The 21,892-nt window shown below is 35.5% G+C and overlaps 1 protein-coding gene across 3 annotated transcripts in view; it reads left to right on the top strand.

Annotated features, from left to right (window-relative positions):
• The window catches only part of LRP6 (LDL receptor related protein 6), a 126,059-nt gene that overhangs the window by 40,079 nt on the left and 64,088 nt on the right, over positions 1-21,892 (top strand). For all 3 annotated transcript variants that reach the window (XM_074357947.1, XM_074357946.1, XM_074357948.1), the window contains 2 exons: positions 10,512-10,709; positions 21,652-21,848. In XM_074357947.1, coding sequence (XP_074214048.1) covers positions 10,516-10,709; positions 21,652-21,848 — 391 coding nt within the window. In that variant the 5' untranslated portion in view covers positions 10,512-10,515. The remainder of the gene's footprint in view (positions 1-10,511; positions 10,710-21,651; positions 21,849-21,892) is intronic.

Here is a 21,892-nt window from a genome sequence, read left to right as displayed (position 1 = left end):
ATCCTCATAAGGCACGGCTGAAACAATTTTACCTTTATTCTCTTTACCAGGCTATTAAAAAAAAAGCCAGTGAAGCTATATATGTACAGTTCTTAGGTTTGAGCAATGGGGTATTCTAGTATTCCCTTTGAGGTATCCTAGTGGCAAAATGTGTGTAGAATAGAGACTAATTATATACACTTATTAGATATAAGCCAGTTTTAAATTTAGGGAAACTGTACAGTGGGGGCACAAAGGAGAGAATAATCAGTTTTACTTGAGAGGCTATTTGAGGTTGGTGCTTCCAGCTGAGCAGTTGTTGGCTAGAGGGACAAGGTATGGAAATGGGTAATAGCTTTGAGTCAGTAGGAATGCTGTGTTCCAGACTCTCTCATGCCACTGCACATTCAAATAGAGGCAGACAGCTTGTTGTAACTGGAGCGTGGTAGAAGAATAATGGTATTCATTAAAATAAAGTCTACCTGTATTTTTTTCAAGGATATGGTCTCTGTAATGAGACCCATGCACAGGATGGCTCAAGAGCAGGTGAGTGCAGGCCGTTATTAAACATTTGAGTGCTGACTAGAAATCTGCTTGCCATGATATTAGATGGTTTTAGGATAGAGTATACAACGAAGAATGAAACAGGGACCTGGAATCTAGAGAGGTGGGAAATGTGTAAATAGTGCTAGTATCATATGTGTGTGAAATATATGGAGCACTGCAGGAGCACAGAGAAGAGTGTGCCTGAGGGAAGTCATGAAATGCTTTCACCGAGGTGTGGTGACATTTGAACTATCCAGAAGAATCAGGATATTTATGACAGTCTAGAAGGAGAAGGGTGGCATTCCAGATAGTTAATGTATCATTTTTATTATATTTAGAGGAACTTAAACTGCATCATCTAGGATTTCTTCAGAAAGAGGAATGTGTATAACAGCAATTTGGCAAAATTGCTATAGTTAACATTTTCTTTGATAAGAGTAGGGAATTGAATTGGTTTATAGTCTGTTATTTATTTCAGGTTGATAAGCTTTATTTTCCAGTAGTGTTATACCAATGCTGTTTTTGAATTAAATACACACTTGTATTGTGTCCACTAACTCTTTTAAATTAGTCAAGTAGGCCAGGGGCTTAAGGATCATTTTTCTCCAGGATATGTATCAGTTTATACACGCAGAGTTCCATTATGATGCGTATCGTCAGAGCAAGGATTCTGTTTAGTAGAACCTATGTTCTTTCCTGTTCCTCAGTAGTACAATTTTTTGTTTTCATCGAGTTACTGTATATTCTATGTAAAAACAAACCATCTAAAATGAAGGCTTTCATTATCTTCCAGTCATCACACGTGTCATTAAAATATACCAACACAAATGATCAGCTAGAGGGAAAACATGGGAAGTACAGCAGATTTCCTGACAGTTTTTTTTCTTTGTAGTTCTATCAGGAAATAAATATTTGAATTCTCCATCTTCCTCTTCACCGAAAAGCCTAATCTACTAATCACAGTAAGACGGAACTGGTTCAGGGATCAGGAAGAGGAAGGATACGTCAATTCTGCCTGACCCTTTCCTTCCTCTCATTAGGTCAGAGTTTGTTTCACTGGCTTTAGTCCCAGTTTAATTAATGATGGATGTGATTTTAGGAATTTTCTCGTAACTGTTTTCTGTTACGTTTTGTTTCTGTTTCTGTTACGTTTTGAGGACCCAGTGCTTTTTATAGTTAGATTTTTACTTCAATCTGTCACATCATGTTCTTAGAATACAGCGTGACTCTGCGTACACTTTCATGTCCAACTCCTAGTTGTAGTTTCTTTTGCTCTGTTACTATTGACCTACTTCTTTGACTGCTAACATCCTTTTTATTTTATTTACCTTTTCTCTCCAACTCTTCTTTAATTTTTACACTATTTTTTGTTACTCTTTTGGCTGATTCTTTCGAGTATAGAAGGAAAAACAATGAGTAAGCTTGTTTCTTCCTCATCTAAACTCAGCCTGTTGTCCCCTAAACCCTGTCTATATTCCTTCCAAATTTTGTTGAATGACACCAATACGGACTTAAATTTGCCAAAATTTGAGAGCCATTCTGGTCCATCCTCTTTATCTTTCTTCTCCTGCATTGATTCAAAAGTTGAGGAACTTTTTTATTTTCATCAGTTCTCATTTAGAATATTCCATAATTTTGTGCCTTACTTTTTTTCGTCTAATTTCTTCACTTTCTAGACAGTCCCTCAGTGTTACCAACAGTGATTTGTAAAAGGATAATCTTACCACTTTACTTTTCTACCTACAATAGTAACTTCTCATCACTCATAGGTTGTGCAGTCCGAGCTTCTTAGAGCAAAATAAGTCTCATCTGTGGGACTTATTTTGTTGCCTTGTGTCCCCCAAAATACACTGTATGCTGCAGCTCTACTGACCTTGCTGTTTCTTGAATACATCATGACTTCTGATATCCATTGCATAGGCTGTGTCTTCTTCCTGGAACACTGTTTCGCATTTTGGCAACTGCCTGAATAGAAGTATTACTTCCTCTGGTGAGCTTTTATTGACAACTCTTACATTCTCTGGCTTGATTGAGTATCAGTTCCCTTATACTCTCATAGCACCGTGTTCATACCTCTGGTTCATAGGGTTAAGTGTATGTTTAACTTTGTAAGAAACTGCCAAACTATTTTCCAAACTAATTATATTAGTAGTGTATGAGAGTTTCAGTAGTTCCATCCTCACCAACACTTAGTATTATTGGTCTTTTTAATGTTAGCTATTCTAGTGGGTATGAAGTGATAGCTTATTACAGTTTTAATTTGCAATTCCCTGATGATTGATGAGGTTGAGCATCTTTTTATGTGCCAATTGGCCATTAATGTATCTTTTGTGAAATATCTAGTGATATCTTTTACCTATTAAAAAATTAATGTAAAATTTGCACACATTAAATTTACTCTTTTTGGTAGACAATTCTGAATTTAGATAAATGTGTACATTTGGGTAATCACTATCACAAAAATATGGAATAATTGCATGACTCCCCAAAATTCATTCTTGGCCTTTTGTCATCAGCCTTTCTGCTCTCTTGCAGCCCTAGGCAGCCACTGATCTGTTTTCTGATTCTATACAGTTTTGTTCCAGAATGTCATGTAAATGGAATCATATGTCATGTAGTGTTTAAATCCAGCTTCTTCCTCTTACCATAAAGCATTTGAAGTTTATGTAAGTGTTTATGTGTGCCAGTGGTTCTTTTTATTGCTGAGAGTATTCCATTGTACAAATGTACCACAGTTTTATCCATTCACCATTCAAAGAACATTCATTAGTTTTTGGTAACTGTGAATACATCTGCTATAAACATTTTCATACAGGCTTTTGTGTGAATATATATTTAATTTTTCTTGAGTAAATACCTAGGAGAGAGGTTACTGGATCTTACATGTTTGTTTAACATAAGAAACTGCCAGTGTTCCGGAGTGGATATGCCATTTTACATTAACACTGGCAGTGTACAGGAGTTTGAGTTGCTCTGCACCTTTGGTATCACTTTGTTTTGTCAGTTTTTAAAAGTTTAACCATCTTAATAGATATGTAGTAATATCACACTGTAGTTTTAATTTTCATTTCCATGATGAAAAGTTATATTGAAAATCTTTTTTTTAAATGTGCTTATTTGCCATTGTATGTCTTTTGTTGATTAGTCTGTTCAGATCTTTCACCTAGTTTGTAATTGGATTGTTTGTCTTTTATTGAGTTTTAGGAGTTTGTCATACACTGTAGATATAAGTCCTTTGTCAAATAAATATAATGTACTACAACAGATTGAACGCAGAAAACTCAGATTTGATTATTGGCAACAAACTGAAGTGACAGGATCATTTCATGTATTTCCAAAAAAATAATGGCCTGATACCTAAGTTTTACTAACCATAATTTGTCATTCTTTTTTTTTTTTCCTAAGTGAAAATGGTATTCATGAGAAAAGCAGCTAGCTCAGTTGGCCAAGTTTCTTTTCTTAAGACAACCATTATACTTTCATATGCAGCCAAAGTACTTTCTCTGTAGACCTTATTTTGTCACACAGAGTATTAAATGTGTAATCAAAGGTCAAGATCTAATGAAATTAATTTTTCTGCCTTACCAATGTCAGTGTTCATTGAGACTGACTTCTCTTTTGTGTATGGTAAAGAATAAATTCAGTGACTGTTAGTATAGTTGCTTGCCATTCCCTTGATTTATATTAAGGTGCCAGCAGTTTCACCCACTGTTGCTTTTTGGCTATCAGTGCAAATATCAACACAGGTAGGTAGTTCGGGGTAATTTGTCAATTCAAAAAAGTTATTCAGCACTTTGAATATTTCAGCCATACTTACGTTTATTGTTCTAAACATTCATATAGAAAATCTTCGTTGATAATTAGCTGGTACTGATGCCTGATGAACAGGAAAAGAGTAAGGCTGGCATATCCTTAGATTTAGTCCTATGTAAGGCAGAATCACAATTTCTTAGATGACATTATCTTCTGTCATGTTTGCAGCTAAATTTTAAGTTTTGTGTTACCATATTATTGGAAATTGGTGCTGTAATTTCTTTTATTAACTTTTTATCTAGGAGGAATTCAGTAATGTTAACTAGAGAAAACTTTATTAGTCTCTCAGTTGTTGTATGAGTTACTCCAGCTGGAAAGCTGTAATAAACATTGTTTGGCTTTTAACAAGGTCATGTTTACATTTAAACTGTGCAATTCCTTTTTCTTTAAACAGTGAATGATTAGTCTCAAAATAATGCCTCAGCTTAACTGGAAACATAATACTATTCACAGTAAGATAATATATATAAGCCAGTGGAAAGGTTGCTTTTGTAAAACTTTGTTTTTCATTTGCAGTTTTGCTCAGGATCTTGGAGTACATTTCTTCCCTTTAGCAAGTCAGAGAACTCTGACAGATCAGTATCATCTTTTTTAACATAGTTATTTAACATAGTTAAATGTAGGCAGTACAGCTGTGGGTTGGAGAAATGAGTTTTCTAATCTCACATTTTTAATCCAATGATCCATCCTTGAATACAAGACAGATATAAGTAAATTTGCTTTTATTTTAGAATAGAATACTAGTAAATTTCAAAATAAAACTTCAAAATAAAATTTTAAAATTAAGAAATATTGCAAAACAAAACAGTGTATTTACTCTGTGTATTTTCTGGGCACAAGGAAAATTTCTGGACTTCAAAAATAGTAATTTTGGTGATGCTGAATCAAGATGGCAGAATAGAAGGATGTGGAGCTCACCTCTTCTTGCAAATACATCAAAAATAAATCCACATGGGGAACAATTCTCACAGAATACCTGCTGAACACTGGCAGAAGATCTCATAAAACCAAAATTGCAAGAAAGATCATCACATAACCTGGTAGGAGGAAAGTAAAAAAAAAAAAAAGGAATCAGGAGGGGACCTGTGCTGTGAGGGAGGGAGCTGTGAAAGAGAAAAGGGTCCAATACCCTCTGAATCCCCTTCACTTCCAGGGAGATCAGCAAGGGCAGAAAGGAAGCTTTGGAGACTCTTGAGGAGAGGCAGCAGCTGGTTTGCAGCAGGAAGAACAGAGACAGACCAGAGCACAGAGGGTCTTTTCCACCTCACTGCATTCCCCAGTCTGAGATGTGCATCTGCTTGTGTGCCTGGGAGCTGGGTGCTGAAACTCAGGTTTCATAGGACATACCTGGGGAGAGGATTGGGACTGGCTATGCAGAGAAAGCCTAAAGGGGCTAGAGTATGCTCTGGGCTGCACCTGGGGGTGTGTGCATGAAGGAGCCTGGGTCCGCCATTGAAACCCTGTTGTTAACGTACTTGAAGGGTGGGGCGGAGCCTGCCTTAGGAGACTCATTCTCAGTGTGCTCACAGCAGGCACAGCTCTGCCTGTAGGAGATCTGGGAGCACAAGCCCCAGCATGTTGCCTGCATGCTGAGGTGGGCTGAAATCCGAGCGTATCCCCAGGGGCCAAAAAGAAGAGAACTCAAGCATAGTACCAAAGAAAATCATCAAACTACAAAAGGAGAAACAAAAAGGAAAAGAAAGGAGCTAAGAAGATACACAAAATCAACTGGAAAACAAGGTTTAAAATGGCAATAAATACCTGTCTATCAGTAATTACCTTAAAGGTCAATGGACTAAATGCTCCAATCAAAAGATACAGTGGAAGATTAGGGAAAAAATAAACCAAGAGCCTAGAATATGCTGTCTACAGGAGATCCACTTTAGGACAAAGGACACACACAGATTGAAAGTGAGGGGATGGAAAAATATATTTCATGCAAATGGAAGTAGTAAGAAAGCGGAGAGTAGCAGTATTCAGACAAAATAGACTTTAAAACAAAAGCCATAAAGAAAGATAAAGAAGGACACTACATAATAATAAACGGATCAATACAAAAAAAACCATATTACACTCATTAACATATATGCACCCAGTATAGGAGCACTTAAATATATAAAACCAAATGTTAACAGACATAAAGAGAAATTGATGGGAATACAATAATAGTAGGACACTTTAACACACCACTCATGTCAATGGACAGATCTTCCAGACAGAAAATCAATAGAGAGAACCTGAGTAACACAATAGAGCAGTTAGACAGTTAGACTTAACTCATATTTTCAGGATGTTACATTAAAAAAAATACATTGTTTTCAAGTGCACATCGAACATTCTGTAGGACTAACCACATACTTGGAAACAAAATAAGCCTCAACAAATTTAAGAGATTAGAAATTATTTCAAACATCTTTTTTGACCACAGTGGCCTGAAACTAGAAATCAGCCAGAGAAAGAGAATTGAGAAAAATAAGATTACTTGCAGACTAAGCAACATGCTACTAAAAAAACCATGGGTCGACAAAACAAAAAGGAAATGAAAAAATGTTTTCAGATACATGACAATGAAAACACAACCATACAAAATCTATGAGATACAGCAAAAAGACTTCTTAGAGGGAAGTTCATAGTGATACAAGCCTTCCTCAAAAAACAAAAAAATCTCAAATAAACAACCTAACCTACCACCGAAAAGAATTAGAAAAAGAAGAACAAACAAAACCTAAAGTCAGCGGAAGGAAGGGAATAATTAAAATCAGAGAGGAGATAAGTAAAATAGAGATTAAAAAAAAATAGAAAAAAATCAATAAAGCCAAGAGCTAGTTCTTTGAAAGCATAAACAAAATCAACAGATCTCTGGCCAGGCTCACCAAGAAGAAAAGAGAGAGGATCTAGACAACAAAATAGGAAATGAAAGATGAGAAATAACCGATACCACAGAAATACAAAGAGCCATAAAAGAATACTGTGAACAATTATATGCCAACAAATTGAACAACCTAGAAGAAATGGACAAGTTTCTAGGAAGATTCAGCCCACCAAAGCTGAATCAAGAAGAATCAGATAATTTGAATAGACCAATCACTAGAAGTGAAGTAGAATCTGTAATTTAAAAAAAGCCTCCAGGGGCAGGAAAAGGGTATAGCTCAGTGGCTGCTTAGCATGCACAAGGTCCTGGGTTCAATCCCCAGTACCTCCACCAAGAAATAAACAAACAAACAAACCCAATTACTTCCACCCTCCTCAAAAAAAAAAAAAAAAAAACAACAAAAAAAAAAACAAAAATAAAAAACACAAAAAACAAACCTTCCTACAAACAAAAGTCCAGGACCACATGGCTTCACTGGGGAATTCTACCAAACATACAAAGAAGAACTTGCACTGATCATTCTCAGACTCTTCCAAAAGATTGAAGGGGAGAGAATACTACCAAAGTCATTCTTCAAAGCCACCATCATCCTGATACAAAAAGCAGAGAAAGATAATACCAAAAAGGAAAATTACAGGCCAGTACCTTTGATGACTGTAGATATAAAATTCTCAACAAAATATTAGCAAATTAAATGCAACAACACCACGATCAAGTTGGATTCATCCCAGGGTCACAGGATGTTTCAGCATACACAAATCAATCAGTGTGATTCACCACATTAACAAAAGAAAGGACAGAAACCACATAGTCCTCTCAATAGATGCAGAAAAAGCATTTGATAAAATTCAACATCCATTCACGTTCCAAAGTTCAAGAGTTCAAAAAGCTCTTACCAAAGTAAATGTAGGGGAAACATACCTCAACATAAAAAAGTATTTGTGACAAATTCACAGCCAACATTATACTCAATAGTGAAAAACTGAAAGCCTTCCTGTTAAAATCTGGAGCAAGACTAGAATGCCCACTGTCACCACTTGTATTCACAGTACTGGAAGTCTGAGCCACAGCAATCACGCAAGAAAAAGAAATGAAAGGTACCTAAGCGGGAAGAGAAGAGGTGAAATTATCATTACATGCAGATGACATGGTACTATATAGAAGATCCTAAAGACTCCACACAAAAACTATTAGAACTGGTAAATGAATTCAGCAAGGTAGTAGAACACAAGATTAACATACAGAAATCTGTTGCATTTCATTACACTAACACTGAAATATCAGAAAGGGAAAGTGAAAAACAATCCCTTTCAAAGTCACATAAAAAAAATACTTAGGAATAAACCCCCTCAAGCTGCCAGTCTTTTTGGCTTGCTGTGTCTGGTCAGGGAAGAACTTCACTATAAACCCATCATTGTGGATGGTGATAACCTGTAGCTGAAACACTACAGCTCTTACTGAGACTTGGTAGATTTTCTTGAATAAATGCCTCTCATTTTGTTGTGTGTGCTTTGATCAGTTTTCAGACCCTTTAGTTATTTTTGACAGCCTTTTCCTGTTTTTTCCATTGGTTTTAAGGCAGAGAATTTTGGGAGCTCCGACCTCTCTTTATTCTTTTTAACTTTCTTCCAGTCTTTTTCATCACTGTAACCAGTCTTCCCTGCCCTCCCACTCCCCCACCTCCTCCCCTGCCCCTTCTCAGCCAAAAAACAAATCCCCGTATAGCCAGTCATTTTACTTTTAACCTTAAAAGGGTTCAAGTGTCTTTTTGTTGCTCTCAGTTAAAAAAAAAAATCTAACATTGCCCAAAGCTGTCTGGTTTGCCGCCTTTTATGTTGCGTGAATTTAATCATCCCTCTGCCCCTCATTGTAGACAATGTCCAATCCTTAGGCTCTGTTTAGGGAGAACTTTGCTTTCTATTCCTTACAAATCAAGGCTCTGATCAAATCAAGGCATAAATACTGACTTTGGAATCTGAGGTATGTCGGTTTGAATTTCTGTTCAGCATTTATTAGCTGTGTGACTGAGCAGTGTGCTAACTTAATCTGAGTTTTTTTTTTTTATCTGAGGTATGGTGATTTACAAATAATATTTCATAATGTTGCTCTAAGACTTAGTGATAATGTTTGTAAACTGATTAGCACAGGGCCTTGTATCTAGGAAGTATGTTTATTCCCCATCTGATATTCTCTTACCATCATTTCTTTGAGTAAGTAGTTTATATGAAATAGCAGTTTGCATAAGTGGGATTATTCCAGTTGCACAATTACACCAATTTTTTAAAATAAAAATTTATACCTGAATTTCAGTTGAATTTGAACACATTTATTGAGTACCTCATGTCTAGTTCATAGCACCATTAACTTTTTAAAAATATGCTTTTAATTGAAATATAGCACATTAAAAGTTTTACCTTTAAATCAAGGGGAATTTTATTTTTCCCTCTGGAATGAGACTATTAAGACATCCATTTTTTTATTTTGAAAAAATTTTGAACTTGTGGAATAGAAGCAAAAATAGCGCAATGAGATCCTGTATACCCTAACCACAGTACAGTGATCATAATTAGGGAATTAACATTAGTACATTTCTATTATATAATTTGACACTCCATCAAATTTTGCAGTGTTTCCCAATAACGTATTTATATCATTTTCCCCAGCTGATCAGTCCAGAATCATACACTATGTAGTTACTGTGCCTCTTTATTTTCCTCCAAACTAGATTGGTTTGTCAGCTTTTCTCAAACTTTCATGATATTGATATTTTCGAAGGCAGTTTTCTAGAATGTTCCTTAATTTGCTACTTTCTGGTTCCTAGTAATTTTGTTGAGGTTATGCATTTGGGGGCAAGAATACTATGTAGGAGAGTCTACATAAAAGATGGTATGTTCTTGCCAGCACATCACATATATGATGCCAGTGTGTTCCCTAATTGATGATGTTAACTTAGATGATGTAGGTAAGGTGGTGTCCACCAAGTTTATTTTCTCTAAAGTTACCATTTTCCCCTTTTGTTGTTAGTAAGTAATTTGTAGGTAGACACACTGAGACAGGGTAAGTATTCTTTTTCTCAAAAACCGTTGATCAAATGGTTTTTGCATCCTGGATGATGCTTGTCTGAATCAGTCATTACCATCATGGTGGCAAAACAGTAGATGATTAAAATTTCAATAACAATTTCTAGGGGTTTCAGTTTTACTGTTCCTGAGAGAACTTTCTTCATCCATTAGTGATAATTATAAGACACTTGGCTGTTAACCTGCTTATGTGATGGGTTTATTTTTCATGTGATTTTTAGGTTAATGTACTGGACAGACTGGGGAGAAGTACCAAAGATAGAACGTGCTGGAATGGATGGTTCAAGTCGCCTCATTATAATAAACACTGAAATTTACTGGCCAAATGGACTGACTTTGGATTATGAGGAGCGGAAGCTTTATTGGGCAGATGCAAAACTTAATTTCATCCACAGATCAAATCTGGATGGAACAAATCGGTAAGATTGCCTTATAAATTTATTTTTGAATTTTAGGTCAATACCAGGATATCTTGATTAGTAATCAAATTATAAAGCCTAATTTTATTAAGAAGAAATTAGGACATTTTTGGCTACATGTCAAAGGGGGAAGAAGAGTAGACTTTTAGTTTACTTTTTAAAAAGGGTAACTGTATTTCGCATCTATCTTGGTAGTATTTAAAATTTATGGAATATATTTTCTTCTTTTTTAGTCTCAGCTGATTTAGTTCTTCAGTGTGTCTCAACCAGGGATAGTACTTATGCTCTGTCCCATAGTGTTTGGAAATGTGTGGAGAATTTGGGTAAACACGGGGACTAAGAATGCTAATAGCATTTTAGTTCCTGGGGGGCCAGGGATGCTAAACATCCTGTAACGTGCTGGACACATAATACAGCAAAGAGTGATCCTATTCAGAATTAGCCATAGAGCCCTGCTCCCATCCCAGCCTACCCCCACCCACCCCAGTGCTGTTTGTGGAAGCTCATTTGATAAATCTGTAGACCAGGACAGGGTTGGCCAACTTTTTCTCTGAAGGGCCAGATTGTAAATATTTTATGCTTTTAATAAGAGCGTGTAGCAGAGCACAGTACCTAGCACTTCTTAGGTGTTCAGTAAAAATGTGTCAAACGGTATTATTTATTATGGAATAATAATTGTGTGCTATTCTTTTTGAAAATGGTCCTTTTGATCACTTGAAAGCTAAAGCATGAGCTTTCGCTGATTTTCCAGTGATAATGGATTTGCCCTTAAACTTCCACACTTTTGAAGTGAACAGCAGTGCATCTGCTGAGAAGCCATCCATTGTAAGGGTGCAATCTAATCTTGGAATGGATAAGCTAACAGATCACCACTTAGCCCTTGGGAATAATATCCACGGCCTTAGACCTGTTAAATTCTCCAGAGAAAACTCGCACAAAAATAAAAAAAGAGTCCTACCATTCATCTCTGGGAAAGGCTATATAATTGTTGATTCTAGGTCTTCTTTCTTATCTGAGAGATCCACACAAGCTGTACAATTTATGTGATGAGCTTCAAAGACTCATTGCTGCCCCTCTTTCTTAACAGAAAAGAAACAATAGGAATTTATAGTATACGCTTACTTATTCTATGTTTGTATATCTTTTTCAAACAGTCTTCATACAAGTTGTGGAAAACAGTTTTAAGTATATCAGTTGCTTGGTTTTGGACCTGGATAATGCAGGGCTCTCATGCATTTCCTAATATGCATTAATAATGCCTCCTAAACACTCTCCCTGCAGGAAGTACATTACTTTTAAGCCTTCTGCGTGCTTTGTGGGATACAAAATGCACGGTTCTTTCTCTTCCAGTCGCAGTAAGGAAAGACTGCATTATTTATCTTTTAAGGAAAAAAATTATTCAGTATATTGTTATGATGGGAATTCTCCCATAACTGATCTATAGATTCAGCAGTCTCCACGAAATTCCAAAAGATTTTTCTTATGAGGATGGCGGTGTGCTTTTTTAAAAAAGAATAAAATGACAAATTGAACCTAAATTTTACTTGGGAATGCCTTGGACCTATTAAAATATAGCCCAGTTGATTTTCTAGAACTTAAAAAAAGTATGATGACTTTTCATTTGATTTCAAGACTTCCCATAAAGCTAGAGTAGTTAAAACAATGAAGTACAAACTCTGAGGATCAATAGATATCAGTGAAACAGAATAGGGTTCAGAAACTGGTGTGAATATCTATGGTTGGTTGACTTTAACATAGGTGTCAAGGATGTAAACATGCTCTTTTAACCTGCCTTGATAGACACTGAAGAAAAAGAATAAACTTTAAAAACTAGATGATGTATAAAGGCATTCTCTGTGAAAAATTTTAATTCCTAGTTACTAGAATCAGGTTTTCAAGGTAAGGTTACCGCAGTTATTATTAAGGTTATTAATGAACAGTTTGGTTTGTTGGTGTTCCTGTCCAGCAGCACTAGGAGATGTGAGGAATGGTTGGAGGCAAGGGTAAAGAGATGGGTCGGAGCCAGATCACACAGGGTATGGTATTCTAAGATAAGGCATGTGAATTTTACCCTGGGAAGTATTAAGTCATTAGAGATTTTCGAGTAGCAGATTGGCATGGATGCATTTGTGTTTTAGAAATACCATTTTGGTAGTTGTGTAGAAGATGGTTTGAAGACTAATTATTTCACTTCCTACATCTTCCAGTTAATCATCATGGTTCTCCAAGTGAAGTATAAACTCTTCACTGTAACTTACATGATCTGATTTCTTTACTTCGTTTTAGACAAATGTTCTCCCCACTTCCTCCCTTGCATACTATGCCCTAATCCTAACAGACTGCTTGTGGCACCCTAATCGAGTCTGTGTTGCCTCCTGGGTTTCTGCTTTGAATGGCTGGTTAGATGGAAGTGCCATTCATTGAGATAGAAGATTCAAGTAAGGAGGATAGACTCTTTTCCTTTTTTTCTTTCTTTTTTTGATGTAGGAAGAAAATAAGGTTGAGTTTAGCTTTGGATATATTTGTGTTTGATTTGCTTACAAAAAACTATGGTGATAAAGTCTGGGGAGCTTTGGACATACGAGCCTGCAGCTCAGCAGAGCAGTTTCAGAGGGAGATTTAGATTTATAGCCATTATCAAATTAATGATTATTATAGCCATGGACTATAAACATAGGGGAATTTTACATCAATGCTAGAGACTTAGACAAAGATAACAACCACATACCAGAAACCTTGAGTTTCTTCAGGGTTCACGATTAAAGGATGTCCCAGTCTGACTGAAGTGTTGTATGATCAGCATCCTTGTTTGCCTGGTTCCAGAAACCCCCCTCAAACCCAGGCAAATCAACATGGTTCGTTATCAGCTGAGCTTCCCAAAGAAGCAAATTGAAGAGACTTACCCAAATAAGCAGTAATAACCACAACTCTCTAGGGATGATGGCTGAAGGTGAGGGTGATTGAGGGGGAGGTTGGATAGGGTGGAAGGTAGGCCTCATCTGAATTCTGTTAGTACCTCTGGGAAACTTACCAGACACGGAAGGATACACACGTATGGCAACCATACGTGACATGGTTGATCGTGTTAGGCAAAGATCAGAGGTGAAGTTAAGCTGGCTGTGAATGAGCACAGTGGTGGTGAGAATAAGCAGGGTCACGATGTCAGCAGACTTCTTGGTGCTACTAGAAACATGCAGAAGAAACAGGAATATGCTGCTATTATCGCTCACTTCAGATCCCCCTCCTCTACCCCCCCCAGTGTGATTTGATTTCCAAATTAAAATGAAGCTGTGATAAATAAAAAATTTATTTGCCTCCTCCCTTGATGATCTGAAAGCTTAGACCAGGATTTTGCAGGCTGTAACAGAATTAATCTCAACTTCCAATAAAATACAGCCCTCCCTCCAAAAGCCCTGTGTTAGAAAAAAAAAAAACAGGGCACATGAGAAGTTACTACAGTTCAAATGAATGAGCCATATTACAGAATTAGAACATACGTTTTCCTGTAAATTCCTGTAAAATGCAGGAGAAAAAAAGTTATCAAAGTTCAGGAAGACACAACATGTGTAACAATAGAGTGAATAGTATGAAAGAGTACATTTAATACTGGTACAGACAGAATGATAATACAGAACATGACTGTTACATTTAAAAGTTTAAGCAGTGACAACCAGATGACAAAAAAAAAAAAAAATCAAGTGAAATGGAAGATAACCTTAAATGCTCCCACAACTTGTAGAAGCAGGGATGAAAACAGTGGAAGAAATGACAGACATGGAAATTGATCCAGGAGCTTTTCATGTGTTACTGCAACAGGAAGACATTATTATTAGATATTCAGAGAGTCAGCACATACCATTTACATTACTTTTCTTGAAAAGATTACTTGCTGTACTTCAGACAGCTGATAGAGATGAAGTACAAGGTAGAGCTCAGAAGGATATCTGATAAATTTTTGTGAAGGATGAAACCTGTTTAACATGGAGTTGAATCTAGTAATTGCTGTTAATGTGTTTTTAAAACAGTATAACTGTGAGATATTTTGATATCTCATAAAAATGGTAAAGTGAAAACTAATAATGATCTAAAATTCCAGGCTTTATCAATTAAAAAAATGAGACATGGTAGTGGGATGTTAGATGAGTAAAGCCATATTAACTTCTTACCTTATGTATGGGAGTGTCAGTAGATACTGTCTTATTCTTAAAGTCAATAAATGTAAGAAAGAATTTTAAAAATGACAGTTACAAGAAAAGAGTAAGATCAAACAATTATGCTATTAAATATAAATGGAGGAAATAATCTGAATGTTGAACAATATTTTTTTCAACCTTACTGCCCTATTGTGAAATGTGTAAATGGTAATTTTTTTACTTTGATAAAATACTGTTGGAATAAAGAGGAATCTTGCATTCTTGGGATCAATCCTACTTGGCCATGGTTTAGAATCCTTTTCTAGATGTTTCTAGATTCAGTTTGCTAATATTCTGTTGAGGATTTTTATGTGTTTATTCATGAGAGATAGTGGTCTGTAGTTTATTTTTCTTGTGCTGTCTGGCTTTGCTATGAGTGTAATACTAGACTCAGGATGAGTTGGGAAGGTTTCCCTCTTCCTCTGTTTTCTGGAAGAGTGTATGATGGATTGATATTTCTCCTCCAAATATTTGGTAGAAGTCATCAGTTAAGCCATCTGGGCCTGGGGATTTCTTTATCAAAAGATTTTAAATTATTAAGTCAGTTTCTTAATTGTTCTGCATCTTTATATTTTTTATTTCTTCTTGAGTGAGTTTTGGTAATTTGTTTCTTTCTAGGAATGTTTCCGTTTCATCTAGGTTGTCCATTTTCTTGGCCTAAAATTGTTCATGGTATCTCCCTATAATGCTTTTAATTTCTAAGGTCAGTAATGATGTCTCTCTTTTATTCATAATTTTATTTACAAATTTCCCAGTTTGTGTCTTTTTTCTCTTTTTATCAGTCTAAAGTCTTGTCAGTTTTGTAGATCTTTTTATAGGACCCACATTGGGTTTATTGACTTTTTTCTATATTATTTTTCTGTTTTATATTTCTTGGAATTTTACCTTCATATTTTAGTTTGGTTTTCTTTTTCTGGTTTCTTAAAGTTGAAGCTTAGATTATTGATTTGAAGTCTGTCTTCTTTTCTAATGCAGGCATTTAGGGATAAATCTATAGAATTTACCCTAAGTACTTTGGTAGCATCTGATAAATTTTTTCCCATTTGTATTTGCATTTTCTTTTAGCTCAAAATAATATTTAGAAATTTCTTGTGATTACTTCCTTGACCCATTGCTTACTTAGAAGACATTGAGGGAGAATTTAGAAAAATTTAGCAATAAATTGTGAATTTCCTGCATTTTTCTGTTGTTGATTTTCAGTGTCCTTAGAGTATACACTTTGAATGATTACAGTCTTTTAAAATTGATACTTGTCCTAATGTTCAGATTTTCATATCCTTGATGATTTTCTAATTGTTCTACCTTTTAATGAGAATAGGATATTGAGCTCTCAGACTGTTACTTTTGAATTGTCTGTTTCTCTCTTCAGTTCTGTCAAGTTTTGCTTCATTTGTTTGAGGCTCTGTTTATAACTTGTATAATTGTTGTATCTTCATGGTGATTTGACCCTTTGTCATTATAAAATGTGCTGCTTTATCTTTAGTAATATTTTTTGTCTTAAAATATATTTTGGCTGATAGAACCACCCCATCTCTCTTATGATTACTATTTGCTGTAACCTTTCACTGTCAATGAATTTGTATCTTTGGATATTAAGTGTGTCTCTTGTAGATAGCATATACCCAGTCTGACAACCTTTGCTGTATATAAACGCACACAGACACATTTTTTACAAAGAAAAGCTGTATATATTTAAGGTGTTAATCTTTTGCCTTTTGATTGGAGTGTTTAATCTATTCATGTTTAATATTATTAATGTTATGGTTGGGTTTACATATGACTTTTTTTGTTCCTTTGGTTCTTTTCTGCCTTTTTTATATTAAGTAGATATTTTCTAGTGTGTCATTTTAAATTCCTTCTATTTTTTTAAACTATTTTTGGGATTAAAATTTTTTAGTGCTTATTCTAGGGATTGTAATATTTCTTTTGTCAAAATCTACATTATGGTAATACTAAGTTAATTCCTGTAAATTATAGAAATTTTACTATAGCGTATCTCCAGTCCCGCTCCTCTCCTTTGTGCTCTTAATGTCACTTATATTATGTTTCTGTTATAACCAATGGAATGTTATAATTATTGCTTTATACAATCTTAGATGTTTTTAAAAGATTAAAGGAGAAAATGAGAAAACATTATAAACAGAGTCTTTTGTGTTAACCTATATACTTGCTGTTTCTGGCACTCTCTAATTCTTCCTGAGGGTTTGAGTTACCGTATAGTGTCCTTTCTTTGCTCCAAATTAGATCTGTTCTCATCCCTGTCCTTTGTGCTTCAAATCTCTTACTTTTAAAAAATCTCTTTTCCTATTTCTTTTTGATCTTCAAAAATTCCTCCTTAGGGATGTAATATACAGTATGTTGACTGTAGTTAACACTGCTGTATTATACGTAGGAAAGTTGTAGGAGAGTTAATCCTAAGAGTTCTCATTACAGGGAGAAAAATTTTTTTCTTTTCTTTCCTTTTTATTATTTCCATGAGATGATGGTTGTTAGCTGAAGTTATGTGGGAATCATTTCACAGTGTAGGTAACTCAAACCATGCTATATGCCTTAAAGTTGTATTATGATATATGGCAATTATTTCTCAATAAAACCAAAGAAAAAAAAATCACAAAAAATAAAAAATATTCCTTCTTTTCACCTGCTATTTGTTTCCTTATTTGTTGTGTTTATTCACTCTTGTGTTAGTTTTAGTTTATAATTCATTTCTGAGGTGATCTATTCTTATACTTCTAATTATTTTATTACTTCTGTCATCTCAGTTTGAGGTTTTAAATTTAATTTGTATTCTAGTGTTTTAGGTTATTTTGCAACAGGTTATACACTCTGTTCTAAGGCCGTATTTTTCTAGCCTGTTTTTATTGTCTTTAGGGATGTCATTCTTCTTTATTCTTTTGTTTTTAATACTAACTTTTAAAATGGGATTTGATCTTAGTTTATTTTTTTATTTTCACAGAAAATTGTTTTTCTGGAACTTGTTGAAGAAGGCAGAATTTATCATAACTTTTGTAACTTCACAGAACTCTTGAGTTGGTGTGTGTTTAAAAAAATTGGCTGCTTGTTTTCTGAGATTTCCTGCCTCTTGTTTCCTTCTCCCACTTTGTTCTGTGCTGTGGTTTCCCATTATCTCTCTTGTACTGTCATTCTCGCTTTTCGTTCTGCTCCCAGTAGTTTATGGTCAATATGGGCCTTTGTCTGGAAGGGAGCTCTGTTGGGTCAGTTGGAGAGTTTGCAGTAGGTTAAAGAGCGCCAGCCCCTTCAGTGCCGGCCATGGATTCACTGTATTCAGTCACTCTTGGAGCTGCTCCAGGTCAGCGGCTGTTCTCAGGTTGGTTTTACCATGCTTTTCATTGTTAATCTGTTTTGTGTGTTCTCCCATTCCTGGATCTGCTAAATGCCGAATTTTTCCCTTCTGATTCCTCCTCCAAAAGTGCTGGATGCCAGTCAGATCTTATGGCTGTTGGTAGTTTTCCACACCTTTTTGTGTCTTGAGTTTTGTGGTGGTACCTTTTCACCTAGCTTTCTTGTAAATGTTGTCCATGGGTTTTGGGTTTTGCTGTCTGGTTCTTTTAGGTTTTTAGATTTTTTAGAATTGAATTTTCTAATTTTAATTTTTTTAATTTTTTAGAATTGAAGTATAGTCAGTTTGTAATGTCCATTTCAATGACACAGTTACAAATGTGTCAATTTCTGGTGTACAGCATTATGTTTCAGTTGTATATATATCTAGTTCTTTTTTTATGTGGAAGACTTGAAGAGATTTTTCAAACACTTTATCACTACCACTATTGTCATCTTTTTAAAATCTTCATTGTGATGTAGAGAAACTCTTTCAAGGTTAGGTTCAGCTGTCAAAATTATGACAGTACTGCTTTGGTGTGATTGAGTAAAAAGATTTATTACCCACACAGGTGGGGAGTCCCCACACAGGGACAGAGGACGACTTTCTAGAAAGAGATCTGGAAACAGAAAGCGAATACAAGTGCACAGGTGTTTTATAAAGAATAAATCTGGTTGGTGCAGAATTTGAAAGAGGCACTTGCCAGGCGTGGAATCTGAAAGAGATAGCAAGTGCCCTCCTGCACTTGAGGGTTTTGGCGAAGGTGAGCTCTCAGAAAATAACAGACATGGGGAGGAGGTGATGCTCGGAGGTTGCCAGCACTAAATCAAACCATCAGTAGGGGTCTCAGTTTGTTTCCTTTGATCTGCATAGTAAAGATCCATTTTTTAACTCCTGGTCTAGTTGTGGCATACTACTGAAGAGCTTGGCTTTGATCTTGTCTGCGACATTTGTTCTCAGTATCCACGATCACCTCCTCCTTGAAGAAACTCACGTTTCCAGGGGGGTAAATCCCAACCAGAGGGAAGAAAGGTGAAGACTATGTACACTTATCTAAACTTTGAGGAACAGGTCACCACTGGCTGGACAAGTCAGAAAAACCACAAAGAATATGACAAGAATGAGTGATAGCCTTCTTAATTCTGCATTTTATTCAGTTCTGTTAATTACATATTCTACTGAAGCTGTTTAATTTTATCAGGCATTCACTGAGTATCTGATAAATCCACCTAATTTGTACACATTGTGTTGTATGAGATCCTGGGAATATAAACAAGCCAGAGTCTAGTATTTACTTGATTCTAATAAGCTATTGATTTTAAAAGCTTTTTATTGATTTAAAAATCAGCACATGAAATGTTCACCTAAGTTGTAAAATATTATCCCTGTGTCAAAAATACTAAAATATTGAAAACATACATCCTAAAATTGAGGACTAATTTATGAGTGTTTATTAAGTACCAAGCATAATGCTAAAAGCTTTTGCATATATTATCGTTTAATCTTTACAGTAAACAGTGAAGTTAGATTATTCCCTTCCATTTACAGATGAGGAAAACAGCTTGCAGAAATGATGTAAGCAGTGTAAGTGCAGCAGACATTTGAACTCAGCTGTCTGATTTCTTATCAGTATATGAATGCTTTCAGTAAGTGTGTAAAATGAGTATATCTTTAGGGAGAAATTTTGTTTTTCCTGTCTGTTTATTCTGTGTTTAGTTCATTAGAGTGAAGTTTAACTTTTTATGTAATACACACAAAGGGCTTAGAAGACTTTTTTATGCCCAAAGTTTTTCAGAGATCTGATTATGTAATTTGCTGTTCTTTAGATAGTTAATGAAATGCTAAGTAATTTTGTTTTTACTATTACTTATTTTTCAGTGACGTTACTTGTCTCTTTTGGCAGTTTTTCTGAACTCTCTTTATGTCTTACCAGAATGAATTTTCGAAGAGTTTAGTGTGAAGTTTGCAAGCCTATTTAATTTTGAACTTAAACTATGATATCGCTCCAATAAATGATATAATCATTTTAGTAAACGTAATGAAGCTGTTCATTTAAAAAGTAGAAGAAACCACTTCAGAAACAGACATTGTGGCAGTTCTTATTGGGAAATGAGAGGGAAAAGTAACCTAGGGAAGACAGAATTAAGAAAAATGAGAGGAGAAAATTGTGATGATGTGGGCTGGCATAGGTACGAGGTTTTAAAATAGAAAGTTTGTTAAAATAGTCATGCTAATCTTGTATTCAGTTATTTAAAAGTCTGGCTCAATTTTAAAACACCTTAGGCTAGGACCATTCCATGTGGAATAGAATGCTGATTCTGCTTAGATAAAAATGATCTTACTGCTCTTGAATTTAATTTAATTTACTGGTAGTCTCATAGATATTAGAGAATATCAGATAACCTTAAGGACCTAAGAACTGGATTACCTTCCAGTGTAATACCCTTTATTTCTCTTTAGTTGCTTCTATTTTCCTCTTTCCCTCCCAGCTGGGCTATTTATGAAATTATTATGTTTGATACTAAGAAAACATCAAAGCATTTATTTTAGTTCACAATTTATGATTGTGGCTCAGAAACAGTTTGCTTATTGTTCAAGAATGTTTGCTAATTCCACAACTCTACATGACACTCTGCAAAGTTCTGTACCTTAGGTTCTAATCAGGTTCTCTACCTTTCCTTTCATATCGTTAGAATTGCTTGTAAAATTTTGGGGTCTGCTTTGTCTCTTGAACACATTCTGCTAGTGATTGAGCTTCCTTTTTGCTGCCTGACTTGTGACAATTAAGTAACCATATAGCAGAAAGCCAGCCGAGATGATCATTTGGTGCAGCTGTCCCTGGGGTTTGCAGAGAGTTCTACCAGAACTTTTTAGCCTCGTGTATGTGCTTACTTCCATTTATCAAAGCCGTAAGAAGCGATGGAAAAAACAGGCTTAGATTCTTTGTTGTTCCACATCAGGACAGTAAAGACCTACTACTGCTGACTTAAAACTACTTTTCAGTGGCAACTCTAAACCCTGGGATTTTCTTTTTTGCCAACCTTTCTCTTTCTAATGACATGAATTATGTGGAAGGATGATGGAAGATGTGAGTCCAGAGGTGGGAACTGACAGCAGTGCTGACACTCGGGCCTTCACTGTCTTTGCTGGCTTGTAGCGAACCTGGGGCCTGCTGCCAAGTTAGGAACCATTCTCAAGCACCTGGTTGGGGATTTTGGGCACCATGAACTCAGATAAATTTGAATACTATGTGACTTATTTTTCATAGGTGTAATTGACCTTTAAGATATGAGTTACCCAGGATTTGTGTGTGTTAATGTGGACTACAAAACCATTTTAATGGGAGAGATGAAGTTTTGATTAAAAAAGAAAGTTTAGAAATGTTTGAGTTTTCTCTTTGTGTTAATAGGCAGGCAGTGGTTAAAGGTTCCCTTCCACATCCTTTTGCCTTGACGTTATTTGAGGACACATTGTACTGGACTGATTGGAATACACACTCCATTTTGGCTTGCAACAAGTACACTGGCGAGGGTCTGCGTGAAATCCATTCTAACATCTTCTCTCCCATGGATATACATGTCTTCAGCCAACAGAGGCAGCCAAATGGTAAGTGATCTTGATTTTTAAATTGCAAGTTGGAATAGCTTTGT

Source organism: Camelus bactrianus, chromosome 34 (assembly GCF_048773025.1).
Source record: "Camelus bactrianus isolate YW-2024 breed Bactrian camel chromosome 34, ASM4877302v1, whole genome shotgun sequence".
Taxonomy (NCBI): domain Eukaryota; kingdom Metazoa; phylum Chordata; class Mammalia; order Artiodactyla; family Camelidae; genus Camelus; species Camelus bactrianus.
Note: the sequence above shows the minus strand (reverse complement) of the source record. Positions and strands in the feature narration are given on the sequence as shown.